This window comes from Leptosomus discolor, chromosome 16, assembly GCF_034619465.1.
Source record: "Leptosomus discolor isolate bLepDis1 chromosome 16, bLepDis1.hap2, whole genome shotgun sequence".
Classification (NCBI taxonomy): Eukaryota; Metazoa; Chordata; class Aves; order Leptosomiformes; family Leptosomidae; genus Leptosomus; species Leptosomus discolor.
This window is the reverse complement of record NC_141406.1, coordinates 5,362,549-5,380,041: the sequence shown is the minus strand read 5'-3', so window position 1 is coordinate 5,380,041 and position 17,493 is coordinate 5,362,549. Positions and strand designations below refer to the sequence as shown.

General features: G+C 40.8%; 1 protein-coding gene across 2 annotated transcripts in view; it reads right to left on the bottom strand.

The window, feature by feature from the left end:
• Positions 1–15,839, bottom strand: part of SPECC1L (sperm antigen with calponin homology and coiled-coil domains 1 like) — a 50,753-nt gene extending 34,914 nt beyond the window's left edge. The window contains exons 1-4 of one of the 2 annotated variants that reach the window (XM_086474117.1): positions 15,657–15,839; positions 9,116–9,278; positions 6,496–8,129; positions 4,425–4,632 (exon numbers count right to left, since the gene is read on the bottom strand). In XM_086474117.1, coding sequence (XP_086330243.1) covers positions 4,425–4,632; positions 6,496–8,129; positions 9,116–9,278; positions 15,657–15,809 — 2,158 coding nt within the window. In that variant the 5' untranslated portion in view covers positions 15,810–15,839. The remainder of the gene's footprint in view (positions 1–4,424; positions 4,633–6,495; positions 8,130–9,115; positions 9,279–15,656) is intronic. The other variant, XM_086474116.1, reaches the window with a different exon arrangement.
• Between the last annotated feature and the right edge of the window lie 1,654 nt (positions 15,840–17,493).

Below are 17,493 nucleotides of genomic sequence, written 5' to 3'. Positions count from 1 at the left end.
TAACACACAGAAATCCTTTCCACCTGTACATGCTGCAGTTTTCAGTATGGTAGCACAGGTACTGCTCTTCTACCATTACCCAGACTCCTCCTTTTAAGAAGCAGAGACAAGAAAGAGGACTGAGATAGAAGGAAAAGTAACTATTTTTTTAGGGTAAGTGAAGAACAAGGAGACCAGTCTAATGGATTAACAGGATAATAAAAAATGGCAAATCAGCAAGCTGCTTGTGTTTTACTGCAGGATTCAATTATGTCGACATTTTACAAAACGATACTGATTTAAGTCAGTTTGACAAGGCAAATCTTTTTAAAAAGTAGAAAAATAAATTATGGGAAATGCAGACTACAAATGGTAAAGAAAAACATTACAACTAGGGCTGGAGATGGGATGAAGAAACTAAGATATCACCTGAATTTTGTAAGGCTGCCAGAGAAAAAGTATCACTGTATGCTGTATCTGTACCTCTTACTAATTATAATTAGCAGTTAGAATTTATCACTATGAAATAAAAACGAGTAACAAAAAGAAATTGTTTAGTTTCAATAGTGTCGGGGGGGGGGGGGGGGGGGAAGACTTAAAATATTCAGATATGCATAGTAGTTTCAAAACATGACATTACAATTCCTGATAAGCCACACTAAATCAAGTAATCCTGACACAGGCAAATCCACAATGGGCATTCTAGCAGTTTTTGTACGAGTTATGTTGGTTTGCCTTACACTAGGACAGCATTTCAATTTTCCAGCATAGAAATGGCTACAGCAGTATAACCACATCTACACAGAGTAGTGCCAGCATTACAATTAATCTACGAATTATAGCTTCCTTATATAAGGAAGAGACACTGGTTACAAATACACCAAAGCTCGGGCGACTTGCATCTCAGCCTTGCGCCTGAGCTCCTCGCTGCCAGACAACAGGTCTATACAGCAGGAAAGCAGAATTCTTTAAGGGCCCAACATTAGCAAAAAAAAAAAAAAAAAAAAGGTACTAATAATTAGAAAACTAACATCCAATTGACTTTTTCAGCACTATGGTAGAAAAGGCCTAAATACGGTAATGTAAAAATTTAGTTTCACAACCGCTGTCAAGATCCTTTCCAAAATGAGATACAGCAGAATTAAGACTAATGCTGTCAGCTCCATAACAGAACTATTTATTCACTGAACATCAGATACATCAACCTTCAACCTTCCTGCTCCCCTACCTTCGCCCCAAAAGCTGACCGGCTGAAGTGGCCGGGGGCTGAGCGCGCCGGTGTGCCGGGCACGGGCGCCCTGTGCGAAAGAACGCGCCACCGGCGGAACACCCGCCGCCCGCAGGCCCGCACCCCGAGTGCCCGCACCCCGAGTGCCCGCACCCCGAGTGCCCGCACCCCGAGTGCCCGCACCCCCCGCGAGCGCTCGGACCCGCCGGGCGCCGCCGTCTCCCCGCGCCCGCACAGCCCGGGCCCGCTCCCACCGCGGCCCCGCGGGAAGCGCCGCGATGGCGCCCCCTAGCGCACCCCGCCGGCACCGCCCCGGCCCGGCCCCCGCTCCGGCACCCTCAGGCTCGCGGTGGGGACAAAACCCGCGGCGGGGACAAAACCCGTTCCCACGTGTCTCGGACACACAGGGACAACAGAGGGGCGCTCCGCTCCAAACCCCCCCACCTCCCCAGTGCCCCCAGCTGCTGTCCCCCCGCCCCGGCCGGGCCCAGGAGCACAGGGCACGCTTTGAATCGGCGCCACCGACACCCCACCGCCCGCATCACGGACACCCCGGTTCTTGCAGGCAGACATAACAGCTCAACCGTGACAGCTCGGCCTTCAGATCGCTGTGAGAAACGTTCCGTCGGACGTTCGTTGTGCTCTTTTGGGTGTTTGGAAAGCCCACAGCGAAGCGTGCCCCGAGTACCAGTGCCAGAGCATTCACACGCCTACGGCACTGCTTAGTGGCGGCTCACCACTACATGGAACGAACACTCACCACCTCATCTATGAAGCATCTTTCTCCTAACTGTAAAGCCTGTCTTTTGTGAACTCTTTAATTTCCCATCACTTATCACTTGCCATTTATCAGTTGTCTTGCCATCACTGTCATTCACCCAGTAACTTTGCCATTAGGCAAATTCTCTCCTTAAGGGGTGGGTTAGATATCCTCATGTTTTAAAATCTAAAATAAAAGTTCACCAAAGAAAACTTTTACGGATCTTTATTATACTTGGTTGTTTAGGCTGAAAAACCACCATCCTTCTAAGAAGTGCTCTGTAATACCTAAACCTACACTAAATTCTCCACATTTAAAAGCCCAGGCATTATACATTCGGCTGACAGAATAACAGAAGTCACCAAAAGTCTGATCAGCATAACTTACTACTACTAAGATGTGCTTTTCTCCCCATAATACAAATTATTAAAATTCTCTCTTTTATACATTGTATGTACTACCTCCAAGTCCCAGATTTTATGAGATGCTGTTCTTTGCTGTCACTACTCAGAGCCTACCACCAAGAAACTCCTGTACGAGGTTTAATTAAGAACCCATAATGAACGGGGGTTTAGCGGTCAAAGAAAAGTATCTAAGTTTATACTATTCTTCGGGTGCCATCCTTTCTTACCGCCACTAGATGCCACTCTCCTTCCTGCCTAGAACTAAAATACTGCTTTTCTTCCCTAAAGGATCACACCAGGCCATCAGCCACTATAGTTGAATTTTCCAAACCATTTCAAGAGTGACGAGTAACAAAGACTGTCACATTTTCTGTTGAAAACGCCTGCCCAGGCAGAGGTTTGTCTGCCAGAATTTTTACCAGTGTAAGTGAAATATCTGACAGCTGGTTTGTATCCCCAAAGCAGAAGCATCTAAAAATTAGAGCTGTGTTGTTATCAGGTATTACTAGGCAGATATCTAAATGTTTACTGGACTACGGTGCTGATTTCTGTATGAATGTCTTTCAGCTAACGGACAAAACAACGCAAGCTGAAAAGGGTTCAACTTTGTAAAGACTTTGCTACAAAATTACTTCAGGAAACAAGTCAGAGCTACTGACCATGTGCCTCAGCTCCAGCTCCCAAGTAAACATCCATCTTTGGGTTTGGAATAGAAAAAGCAAAAAAAATTGCAGAATAAAAACCTGAAGCAATTTTGTAAAGAGAAACAGTGACCGCCTTTCAAGAAAAAGAAGGGTTGCTTAGGGAAGCTAAGCTGACCGCCACATGTCTGAAAACACCGAGCTTCAGTTGAATAAACAATTCAGCCTGCTTAAGATACTACCTTCTTCTTGATAGCAGACCAATTTAAAAGCCCTTCTGTGAACAGCCTCCTGGAACAGGCTGCCCAGGGAGGCTGCGGAGTCTCCTTCCCTGGAGGCATTCAAAACCCGCCTGGACGCGATCCTGTGTGACCTGCTCTGGGTGAACCTGCTCTAGCAGGGGGGTTGGACCAGATGATCTCCAGAGGTCCCTTCCAACCCCTAACATTCTGTGATTCTGTGACTATTTCTCTTGCTGCTAAAAGGGATCATGCTTTGGGTTTTTTGCTACCTTGTTTGGTCTTTTTATACCATGGAAGAATAGCAAGTATTTGAAGTCTGTAAGTAGCACTGTGCAAATACAGCTTGCCAGAGCATAGTTGCTCAAGTCCTTATTTAGATGGAGACTAATTGCAGAATTCCAGCCTGTGGTAGGAATGTCTGAGCAGGTCTTGGAGATCAGAGAGGGACCTAAGGCACAGAGAGCTAGACAAGTTATACAGTAAATTTCATTATGAATTTCATTATAAGCCCCAACCATTTCTTGTTCAGTGGCAAGAATCACCAGATAAAGTTTTATTCTAACTTGCTTGAAGTTTGTCAGGTTCATTTTTAGGTTCACAGATCAGTTTCATGGCTTCAGCAAATCTACACAGAAAGAGATACGGAATACGTCCATACTGCCAAGTCAACTCTAACATTCGTAACTTCTGGGGCCCCCATTCACACATTTCTCCACTAAAAACACGTTTCTTCAGGTGGAAGAAATCATGAATTATAAACATTCTCAAGCTACCTGGTAACTCCTAATATCTGGACACTTGAAAGAGAGCATTCTTAAAAAAACACCACCACCAAAACACTAAATCAATCATCCAGTCTCCAAAATACACAAGGAGCACACAGTATTATTAAGTCTATAATTATATGTTCTTCTACTTTGAAAAACAACTTGAAAACAGCATTATCAGATGTGATATTTATTCCAAATTCCCACAGCAGCTACTACTGGGACTGGAAAAGCAAAGCAAACTTGATTTTTTTCCCGTAGTGTAAAAGGGTTCTGCAAAGCCCAGTGTGACTTGAATTCAGACATACAAAAGACAAGTGACAATATTTTCACTGTTACAACATTCTACTTCAACTGTTCTTAAATTATCATTTCTCTCACAAGAGAAACTTGTAACACTTACTCTCCAAGTCCGATATGATGAGATTGTCATGAAGCTTCACAGCACGATGCTGCTCTACTTCATCCTCCAACTCAAAGATAGTTTCTTTCATGTCACTTCTCTCAGTCTCTTTTTCATCTAGTTCTGCCCGAAGTTTCTCTAGAGTCACATTGAGATCCTCAATTTGTTTCTTGGCTTCTTCTTGGAACACTCGATATTCGTCTTCAACCTGTAAAAGAACGTATCTTATCATAACTAAACCGCTTGCATCTTGAAACACACTTTTAGTTTCCTAACTACCATACTTACAATATATTTCTGCAACAATAAAAAAGTATGGGACAAGAAGGCAAGTGTAAGCCATTAAAAACATACAGTTCTAGTGCAATGATTTTCCTGAGCCAGAGCTAAACTCTTTTATTCCCAAGCTGAATACACGAGCATTCCCCAGCTACTCTAACAGCAGTATCCTGTATTCAAGTGAACCAACGACACCACAGTACCAAGGCTGTGATTTCATGAGCAGATGATCCCATTTACATCTAGCTGCCATGGAAAAGGGAGGAGGTGGGGGGGAAACTCTTTACTCCTCCTTTCTCTTGCCAAAACCCAAGCCTACCCTCTTCTGTGCATCAGTTTTAGTGCTTGGTGGGCCTGTGGGATGATTCATTTCCTTAACCAAGTAGCAGGATTCACATTTGTGTGTGAGATGGGTTAGTGGGTTGAAGTAGTTCCCAGAGGAGTCTTACAAGCTACCAAACTGAATGAAAAAAAAAAAAAACAAAAAAAAACAGGGAAAGGAAGAATTAGTAGATGTCTGCCTTTCAGGAGCAGTGAGGCTATTCTATCCTGCCTCATGAAACTGCAATGCAAGTAACAAGCTGGGATCAGAGGCACAGTAACATTAACCCAACAGCAAAAATAGGGTGTCAGAAAACCAAGAGAAATTAGGTCATGGCTCAGGGTGGGTCAACACAGTCAGGCACTGATTTTAATAGACAAAATGCCCTGCTTTAAATAGTCTCTTTCAGTATTTTTTATTTTAATAGCACTAGCCAACTTTAATTATTAATTTTTTTTTTTTTTTTCCCTCCCAAATTAAAGTTGATACTGGTGATGATGACTAACATGTTGATTTGCAACTGAAATATAGATCAGACATTAAATCTGGCATACATTTTTTCATCAGGAAGATAAACCTTTAAGAGCATACTTAAAATTTTTAAACAAATGTTATTATTCTTATTTTATATTAAATTATGATGGACACTTTTACTAGACGTGTTTACTAGACAAATTAGTTATATGAGTCAAAATAGCTGTTCTAAAACTAGAAATATACGTTTCGATCCAAAACTCAGTCAACACACAAGCTGCTCCTTGATGGATCATTAGTAAAAAAAACCTACGTGTATTTGCCATATTTAAAAATAATTGTTAAATTATTTTTTAAAATAATTTAAAATTTTAAAAATAATTTAAAAGCTTAATTTTTTTTTCATTTAAAACTAAAAATAGACATTCAGTAGATTACATTTGGTAAAAATCCCTGTCTACCTCAAAATTAGTCATTTCTTGATTGGAGAAAGACGACACTTTTCCGTTTTCTTTATCATTAGTTTATTCTAAGTTAACTGAACCAAACTGAATAAGTTGAAACTTCAAAATATTCTCTCAACACCTGTGAAAGGTCCTACAAGTCATCAACAGCCGGGTTATCACTCCGAACTCTGACTTCCAGTACTGGCTCAGAGACATCTCTCTGCCACCCGTTTGGCACTAACTCCTTGAAACTCTGGCAGAAGGCATGCAATTCGAGCACAAAATTCATACAGTATCTTAAACACTGTTTGAGTTTGGCCCCTGAAATAAGCTGCAGAGGTTAAATACCAGTATTTTTTAAAAGTAACACGACAGTTACCCCTGTAATTTTTACAAAGGCCTCCATCGCTTTCATAACCAAGGTTAAGCGGAAGCAGTCAGTCCTAACACTACTGCAATCTGATGAACCTCACAATTAATCCTCTGCTTCCAACAGGAAGTCATGGTGTATATGGGATGTTAAAATACAACAGTTTGTTTTAAATGCTACCTTAGCAATGGCATCCTGCAGACGATTGGCATCATTGCGAGTGTGTGCCAGCTCTTCTTGCAGACCGCTGGCCAACGTCTCCGCTTTTTCTTTATCCAGCCTGACACTCTCCAGCAAATCTTGTATATCTGATTTATCTCCAGAGTTGTGTATAGAATACAGCTCAGCCACTTTCTGCTTTTCATGCTCTAACTGAGCTTTCAGTCTGTTCATCTCAATCTGGTCACTGGCTACTGTGGCTTTGTACTCCTCTAAGGTAGATGCTATCGCTGTTTTGCTTTTCTGCTCTGACTCAATAATCCGTTCCATGTGGTGATTTCGTTCTTTTAATGCCCCTATCATTTCTTGGGCCTCCTTGTTGTCTTGCTCTGCCATCTTCAAAGTGTTGCTCAAGTGCTGCTGAACACCTAACAGCTGCTCTCGCTCAAACCGAGCGTTCTCTGCAAGGTCCATATAGCGTTGCTCTAACTCCATGTAGCGACCACTTTTCATATCCTCATCAATAACATATGAAATATGGTGTTCATCTAAAAGGGACCGAAAATACTCAATCTGACGGCTGAAGTGTTCTAACTTGTCACTTTGCTGGCACAAAGATTCCATAAGGATTACTTTTTCCTCTCCAAGTCTTTCATTCTCACTGTTTAGCTCTTGTGTTATTTGTTGCAAATCTGCAAGCTCTTGAAGTGTGGCTTGGAGCTCTTCAGCCGTACTGTGTTGATTTTCTTCCATCTGATGTATCCGTTCTGTCAGACAAGCTACAGACACTTCACTTGCATTGCCACTGCTTCCCTTCCTAGATCTTTCTATACTTGGTACACCTTCAGATTCCGAAGATGACGGAGCATCTAAGGCATCATCGCTTGATGTCAGCGGCTGATAAACTTCACTGCACTCACTGTCTAAATTATCCATGGAATTACTATGTTGGTTGTCCATCAAAGTGTTTTCATCCTGACTTAACAAGTCTTCCATTGATCCCGGAGCAGAACCTTCCACTGAAGATGTCAGAGTGCCACCACCATCACTGTGGTTGCCAGCTGTTATCTCTGGACTCAAAGACTGATAGCCAAAGAGTTTTTCAGAGTTGTCCAGCCTTTGTTCCAAAGAAAAGCCTAATGCATTTAGTCTGTCTTTTAACATTCGATTCTCATTCTTCAGCTGGTTGAGCTCCTCTCGGATGGCAGTGTTCTGCTCCTGTAACTGTAGCAACGTAGACTCTACATCAGTTGGCTGATGGACAACAACAGCCTCTTTTTCCTCAGATTTTTCGTCACCTTCAAGCTGATCTTCATTGAGTCCCAGCTGAGCACGCATATCCCTTAGTTCATTCCTCAGATGCAAGATTTCCACATCTTTAGTTTTTGCTAATGTCAAAAGATCGTTCACCTTTGCTTCCAATGCAGCTTTGTCGCTGATTTGATTATCCGATTTGGACTTGCTCATCCGAATATCCGATTCCGGATTGGTGCGACTACGGGAGCGTTTTGCCAGTACCGTATCGTTGGTCCCCTGTCCAGCCAAAGGCAGCTTTTTGCTCTGGCTTAAACGAGAACGATCGCGTATTCTTTCTCTAGAAGAGCTTGACTCTTTATTTCCAGCTGATGTGCTACGCTTAGTTGTGGAACTTGTACCTATGTTTTTTGAAAGTTAGGAACATTAATTTAAAATACAGTATCTTAAACAGAAGACCGTGTATTTTGTATCAGCAATACAGTGGCTGATTTTCTGAATCACAGTGGTAAATATATTTCATAAAACACATTTAGAGTAAACTTTTATACAATCTTAATCATGAATCAGTGCAGTTACATTTTAATTGACACATGTTTTACCAATTGCTATGCTTTATCAGTATTTTGAAAATGAGTTAGACCTTAAAGTTTAACATTTGCAAGTTTCTTTTTTTGTCTTCAACAGCTTCTGATAAATTATACAAAAACTGCAGCTGTGCTATTCCTACAAGTTCAAACTGGTGTCTCTTTTCAGTAGATATGAATGCAGGCTTTTAAGTGATGAATTGTGTATTATGATTCCCCAAAATGAAAGTTAAGTTTTTCTGTATTTTAATTTCATTTCATAAAGATGAGGACAGATTATTACTACTATATTTCCAGATGCTTTACAGCTTTGCAAGCATTACTGAATCCAAAATACAGCAGCGGAAGGCAAGACATATTTCCATCCATACTGATAAAACACTAAATAATTTCACTTTTCTGAACAGTTTCTGGAAGTCTCTTACTTTATTTCTATAAAGCAGTACAGCATGCCAAAAATGTTGACTGCAACAAGTGACCACTTCTTAAAAATGTGGTGCTTGTGGCATGGATTTTTTTTTGACAAATTAAATTTTTTTTTAGACAAATTGACGATTCTCTAGATTAATTACATTATCTAGTTTTACATAGTAGTTGCATAATCAGTATGGAAAAGATTAAAAGGAACACCCTCTGAAAAGACAATTACATTATTATAAAACAGGAAAAGAGCACAGGAGGTGTTTGACATGACTGTGGCCTTACTGACCACTTCATTAGGCAGCCTGGATCCTCAATACACAACAGGAAAATAAAAAGCCACCCAACTATTATCTTTAAGGATCAATATATCCATTTACCTGCAATAGTTTTGGGTTTATTTTCCAGACTATTCATGGCTGTCCCTGAAGCTGAAGATGCTGTTGATGATACACAAGTGCTCTTCTTTGCCTTGACACCATTGGTCATTGCCACTCCACCGCCACCAGCCATCCCCGCTAAGAGGTCATCATTACTCTTGGTCTGAAAGCAAGGGGAGAAGCAGCTTTAAGACAGCTGGCTGAGAAGTCTGCATAGTCAACATTTCTTCTGTGAAAGATTCCATCGGTTTAAAAAGTACATATTTGACTAGTCATATGTCTATGCAAGAAAGCTGAAAAGTCTAAATGCACTACACTGCAGAGCTGGTAAGTTGAAAGTGAACTTCAACTCCTCATGTAGGATCGAGCATAGAAACTGAGTCTTCTCTCTCCCAAACAAAATGAATGACATCTCAATACCAAAGAGAAAAAAAAGTAAAATTAAGGAAAGCACAGTAACACAATCAGTGTCACACTACCCAATTTTGATTCAAAGTTTGCTTAAGCATAAAATTGCAGACAATTCTTAAGACAACTAAACCACCAAATCCTAGGAATTTTGCATAACACCCTTCAGCAGAATATGATCAAGCATTTTCTGGTGGACAAGTTCACCACAAAGATCAAACGAAACAACAACCAAAAAAAAAAAAATCAATCCAACATTAATAAAATAATCTTTCTAGCTCAAAATACTAAGCTGCAAATCACTAGAGACTAAGACAATATTCAGTGCGGGGAAAAAAAGCTCCCCTCACCATACATCCTTGCCCTGTTTTTATGCTCTTTACTAGGCACTCTCAGAGATGTGATATTCGTTTGGTGGACTGCCTGACCTCGTAAAAATCACTCGTGAAACTACTGTTAGCCACAAAAGCTGCTTGGAATGGGACAAGGCAGTAAGCACGGGAGTCTCAAGAACCAGATTTCCAAATAGAGAATACATCTTTCACAATAAAACAAAGTCTAGAAATGCTAAGTTATTAAATATTAATTGGCAGACTTTACAGCTCCTTAAAATACATTTTTTTCAAACGGTGAAACAATCAAAATATGCTAAACATTTTTTCCATTATAAGGGCAAGAAAAAGTAAAAGAAAACAGCTGTGTTAGCAGCATTCCTTGAGTAACCGTATTATTCAGCTGGATAACACATTTGAAGTCTCAACCAGCGTCCCAGCTAAAAGGCAGTGCTTAGGAATTAACCAGATGCTTTACATCACGACTTTCAAATTCTGCAGGTTTGTAACTTCTAGCTTCCACACATTTTCCTGTTAAAAACTATATGCCAGACCTTACAATTCTATACATTAAGAATGAAGGTGCACTTGCTTAATTAAAAAACCCTTGCCTCTCACTTCATTCTATATAGTTTCTTTTTGCAAGTGTGAATTTCAGAACTGTTAGGAACACTGATCATGGTACTGTGGGAAGGCCATCAGTGGGATTTGTGCCATTTACAAAGAGCAGCTGCAAAACAAAAGGGAGCTTGGGAAGAGAACATACTTGTTCTGCACGCAGTTGTTAGCAACACAGATGATTTGTAAGGGCAAAATCCTCTAGGACAAGAATGTTTTAACTGAATCACGTAGGAAATGGTACACCCTTCTAAAAAGATGTACAAAAGGCTGGAAGAAAACACATTACTCTGAGGCTCTAGTTTGATGCGCATCTAAGCTGCCTTTTCTGCTATGAAAAAGCCACCATTGTTCCACCCCGCTCTTCTCCATGCGCTGACGCACTGTGCTGTGTAAACCGAAACCTTTCCAAAGGGCTCCTTCCTCCCAGGAGCCACACCAGTTCCTTGACCTGCTGTGGCACACAGCCGCGCAGAACAGCGGACGCAATGTAAGTACCAACGGGAAAATAAAAATGTTGGAGGGCTACAAACTCAATAAAGCCCACGCTACTTGTGCGGGGGGGTGGGGGGGAAAGCTGAGCACAAACTACTACTGTATGACAATCCTCCATTAACCTGTAATCTAATCAGATTTCATATCTAATCTAAACTAATTTTGTGGGCATGGGGGTAGATGGGGAGGGAAACAACCTTGTGATGCAACAATCACCTAAACAAGGTATTACAAAAAGGCGTGTAACAGTGCTTTTCTGTTCTGCTGCTGAATCTGCTAATCAGTCAGTAGTTTAAACAGACTATTAGCTGTCAGCATTTTTACCCCGTTGAAAGAGTGGGGAAATTAGATTAAGCATTAAGACACTTAGTACAAGTACATGTTATCAAGCCAAATAGGTCAAGATGTGACTCAGCTTGAAAAAAAAAAAAAAAAGAGCTAAGTAAAATACACACTTTCTGACATTAGTCATCTCCAGTCCTTGCTGAACAAAGGAATTTAAGACAGGCAGTCTTCTTCTGACTTACCCATAAACTATTTCTAGTCTAGGTTGGAAGGTACTGCCTCCTCTGCAGCCAATTAGTAAACAGTTTCTCAAAACTGTAACACTATACTCCTGGCAAAGAAAACTATTTAGCAAAGCTTTGGAAAAATTACAAACCAGCAGCTCTCTTTTCTTAATGCTTCACAATGGCAATCATTCTTGACTTTAACAATCATAGTATTTTTGTAGCGTATATTTTAAATGGAAGCAAAAATCAATGTTGAATGTTTATTAAACAGCTTTTTCCTCAGAGAGGAACAGGTTCTTCCATTTACTGAGAACAGTGCAATCCTGCTTAGCATTAAAACCCTACATTAAAATATGAAAAACTGAAAATATCATCATTAGAAACGATCATCCAGACCTATTTTGATTTGCTATATTAAAAAACCACTATATAATTATACAATTCATATTCCGTCTTGCCTCACATCTTTCTTTCAGTGCAATGAAACTTGAATGATCACCTCTACAATTCATTTCATCTTTGTTTCTCAACATGTATATCCTATTTACCGCACCTCATTCAAATCCCTTTTTATATATATATCTGATTATTCCTACCTGGGATTTTCTTTGATGCTCGCTGTCGCTACATTTGAGCACTTCAAACATCAAACTTCACAACGATCTGTAATTAAGTTACTGCATTTTGCAAACAGCATACTGAAGCCTAGACACATGAGTACCGAAAACACATTCTAATTTTTAATATTCAAATATTGGTGTCCAAGTCCTGGCTTTTCAGGGACACTAGATTTTGCAATTCATTTGTATGAAGTACAGCTGCCACCTAATTACAGTTGTGAGCGTTAGCATGATCACAAGCTCATTAGCTAAAGAAGTCGAAAAATAATGACCTTAAAAATAAGAACATATTGTTATTTGCAGAGTATTTTTGGACAGATTAAAAACTAGAAGTGGCTGGCAGTTAACTTCTGCTGTAATAACATGTGTGGGGTGGTGGTAGGTGCTGAACACTTACCAAATTCCTGGGCAAACTGGGAGCCAAAAAACCTACAAAGAAGTAACCAACAAAAGGGTGTTCTGAAGCAGACGGACAAACCGACCTCTGGAACAGTGTTCAGCTGTACAGAAGGGCGGGTCTCTCAGTTTCTTCCTGTGCTCACTGTCCACACACTTTGAAAACTCCACAAAAAAGGACAAGTCTAAGGAACAATGCATAGTGAAAGAAGCCCACCCAAAGCCGAACACTGGCCTGTGGTTATATCATCAAGGGGACAGGAAAAAAAAAAAAAAAAAAAAAGTACTATAATTACAAAGTAATTTTCAGTTTTGCAACATTATTACTGACTGAATTAAGATTAGTACAGTACCGCAAGTGTGTATTTCTGCTCCTTAATAGCGGCCTTTCATTCAATAGCCAACTCAAAGTTTTCTGATCTATATGCATACTTACTTTGAGGATTAAATAAATTAGTCAGCTGTTGCAATGAAAGCTGTTTAATGCCAGCTTTTTTTTTGGGGGGGAGGGGGTCAAAGAATATTAAATAAAATTCTTAATACACACACCAATTCATCAAGTCTAAGAGAAGATCCTACTACAAGGAAAACAATGTGCCAAATGCTTCAACAAGATCAAACATAAAACTATACAAGAAATTATTTATAAAAAAATACAGCTTATTACAGAGACTTCCTTCAAGCCAGTAATTCTAAGTGTGGTTTGCCAGTATCAGTAAGTCTAAAAAATGCAAACAACTATAAGTATGGAACACTCAAAGAAGATAAGATTCGTCATTATTACTAAGTCACACAGTTGGCAAAACAGCAGCTCAACAAGTAAAAGGCATCCAAGTGTATGAGTAAGCCTGGCTGTAACATAAAGGTAAGTCTTAGCAATCAAGAGAAAAACTTTCACTTGTGCCTCAAACACACAACTGTTAAATTCTAATCCTACACCCAAACACCCAGAAGTGTTACTAATATAAGTAAAATTGTGAAAGCATACTGGGTCGAATTTCTTCAGTGTTAGATCATCCTTCTTTATCTCACCGAGAAGTATGACATAAGAGACTTGATAAGTAAACTACAAAGGACTTTTGTTTCCATATTCTTTGAGAGGTTTCTAGAAATACAAAATAAGTGGTGTCAACAAGCATCAAAAGATTATTTAAAGTTAAGAAAACTTCAAGATACGTTTGGTGGCAGAGGAAAGGGGGAGCACCATGAGAAAAGCTAGCGGAAACCTGGCTTGCAAGTTCATCAGCAAAAGAATTAACCATTCTTCCATATAACAAAAGCAAGAAGAGAGAAAAGGAACACACCTTTTGACTTTGTCATTTGCCAACAACACCAAGCTGTGTGGTGTGGTCAACACACTGGAGGGAAGGGAGGCCATCCAGAGGGACTTTGACAGGCTGGAGAGGTGGGCCTGTGTGAATCTCATAGAGTTCGACAAGGCCAAGTGCAAAGTCCTGCACCTGGGTCAAGGCCATCCCAAGCACAGATACAGGCTGGGCGATGAGTGGATCGAGAGCAGCCCTGGGGAGGAGGACTTGGGGGTGTTGGTGGGTGAAAAAACACATATGATCCAGCAACGTGCTGGGTCACTTTCTGCTCATGGCCCAGAAAGCCAATGGCATCCTGGGCTGCATCCAGAGCAGCGTGGCCAGCAGGTCCAGGGAGGGGATTCTCCTCCTCTGCTCCGCTCTGGTGAGACCCCACCTGCAGGGCTGTGTTCAGCTCTGGGGATCCCAGCACAAGACAGACATGGACCTGCTCAAGTAAGCACAGAGGAGGATCACAAAGAAGGCTGGAGCAGCTCCCCTGTGAGGACAGGCTGAGAGAGTTGGGGTTGTTCAGCCTGGAGAAGAGAAAGCTCCAGGGAGACCTTACAGCGGCCTTGCAGGGCTGAAAGGGGGCCTACGGGAAAGGTCGGGAGGGACTTGTGATCAGGGAGGGTATTGATGGGATGAGGGGTAACGTTTACAAACTGAAAGAGGGAAGATTTAGATTAGATATTAGGAAGAAATTCTTTATGGTGAGGGTGGTGAAGCACTTGGACAGGTTGTCCAGAGAAGCTGTGGCTGCCCCCTCCCCGGCAGTGTTCAAGGCCAGGTTGGATGGGGCTTGGAGCAACCTGGTCTGGTGGAAGGTGTCCCTGCCCATGGCCAGGGGTTGGAACTAAATGGTCTTTAAGTTCCCTTCCAACCCAAACCATTCTACGATTCTATGACTTTAGTAATCCTGCATAGCTATTACAGAGAGACCTCAACCCTTACCACTTCTTTAATTTTATGTCTTTATTTGCCAGTTATTTAAATGGCCTATCTGGCTTCCTGTGGGTAACAGTGGTTCAGGTCCCAGTTGCAGACACCAGCCCTCTTCCTCAATCTATTTATTTGCTCCAGGGCAGCAGCAGCAATGCCACAGCTCTGCATACCGTGCTGCAGAAAGGCAAAAGGAGGTGGGTCCAGCCAGGAGAGGGGGCAGACCAGGCAGGCTCATACCATCCACCTAACCCAGACATGTTCGCTTCCAGGTGAAAACTCCACACCAGCACACCTCTGTACATCTTATTTTTCTTGGTTGTTGAAAACCATATGCTCCTAAATCTACTGCCCTGTTTTGCTAATATAAGAGAAAACCTCTACCTTTGAACTTGTTCTAGGAGCAAGAATCAACTTGTGAAAATTCAGCTCAAGCAATACTTCACACAAAGCAAAGGCCAAAACAGCTAGAAGAATGCAGCTGCACTGACCTGACACGGATCACTGATATCAAAATTTTCTCATGTTAGACACCTCATTAGTTCTTTTTTCAGAATCAGTAAATAACTCTTATCAAATCCCATTAGTCACTGACAGGCCATTCAAGCATAACACGACACTACTAATAACATTCATCAGAATGCAACTTCCACTCTGCTCCTTTTATAGAACCACCAAGTTCTGCAAAGTATATTGCTTTCCATCACATCACACGTTGAAAATATATGAAAAACATAGCACAAATGCCACGCAAGGTCCTATCACCCTGCCCAGTGCTATGTAACTACACAAATTCCCTTTAGTTACCTGTATAACAAACCTCTAAGCTGCGTTAAAGACCTGTCTTAAAATTCTTTTTAAAGCTTTATTGTAAAAAATATAAATTATCAGAATGTTCTATTGGTTATTACCTTCAAAAGAGATGATGATGTCCCGGTTTTGGAGAGTTTTGTTACTGCCGACACAGAGGAGCCGTTTTCTGGTTTGACTTTTTCAGTTGTTTGAGTTTTATTTACTCCAGGCACTTTGGGCACTGAGCCAACACTCCTGCTTGCTTTCTTCATTCTGGGCTGTCTGTTTATGATGCATTTACAAACAAATCTACAAGCAGAAAGGAAGAAACTTTAAGTATAAAATAGAAATAAAAAGCAACGTCTTGTTTTATCATGCTCTACTTAAGACCAGAACTCCAGAACTGCAGTAAAGACCACAAATTAGAACCAAACAGAATGCATGAGACTGATGAATAGCTTTCGCTTTTTTTAAAAGGGAATTTTTACAAAGAACTAAGCACTTACCAATTGCAATATTTTTTTCAGTTCTCTTTCCACAAATGGCACTGAACTGAGGATATTTTATAAGTGACCCATGTTGCTGAGCTCACTCGTTAGCTAGCAAAAGAGAGGCTTATTAGGGCAGCAATGTTCTTTATTTCTGACTGTGGGAAGGAAAATACCGTGGGAGTATTCAGGCAACAGGCTGACTACCAACAACACTGGATCTGAGAAAAGATTACCACCAGTTTGGTAACTAAAGTACTGAGAGGGTAACAGCAGTTGCAGAGAAAAGTATTTTATAAAAACTAAAAGCAGCTGAAAAATTCAGATTCCTTGAAACCATTTATTATTAAAAATCACGTTAATAAACACATTTACAAAATTTAATTTTACATTTTACAAAATTTAATACTAATCATATGATTATGAGGATTATCTCTGAGAAGAAACCAGAAGTAACCCACTGCATTCCACGGTCTGCAGTCAGGACACTTCAGCATCTTTACCTTGTCTTCAGGTTTTCTCAAACAGCAGACAACTGTCAATACTGTCATTCCAACCACGAGCAAATAAATGAAACCACAGAAAACAAAGTTGACTTTACTCAAACTAGGAACAGCTGCAGCAGACCCGAACACTGCAGTTATAAGAACTGCTAATTCTGGAAGACAACCTAAGAAAGGGCAGACTAGCCAAGAGCCATAATTTGAAGTGTGGACTACCAGAAAGACTAGACACATCAGGATCTTCCCTCTTGCAAGAGTGAGATAGTTGGCAGCTGTTTTCTTCACCTCCCCTGAGTCAGAAGACATAGGATGGAAGATTATGAGGAGGAAACTTCCACTCCCCTTTCAGTCTTACTGATTCTGGGTGGAAGTAAATGATCAGGTTTATCTGAGTCAAATATCCTGCGGCTGATTAGAAACATGAAACGCATCCAGTTGTTTCCATCTCTTAAGTGAAGCATTTCAAAGGCACAAAAAGCAGACTGATGATCGAGTGCACGAGATGTGCAACACAAAACCACAGTGACCAGGAACACTAATTCATTTTAGCTAACAAAATTAACACCATACACTTACATACACTCCTTTCTCCCCATCACCACCTCAGCTGAGCACAAGTATACTTCAAGTCTGACTGTGATAAAAGTCAGTAAAACTCCAGGAATTTTGCCTCCTCAGACCCCTAAGTGCTGTTAACAGAAGCAACAGGAAGTTCCATTTTAAGACACTGAAAATATTTGTTTATAGCTTCCAGATTCCCCTTAGCTCTGAAAGCTGGCATGAACAGACACAGAAAACTTTGTTTACTGTTGCAGTTTCATCATCAGAATGTCAAAAATGCACCAGTCCTGCCATACGGCTACTAGTAATCAGAACGCCTTCAGAGAAGATTAAATAACTGAGAGATAATTTGAAATGAGACACTCCTAAGAAAACCAAAACCTAAACCAGAAAAGCCCCGTGAT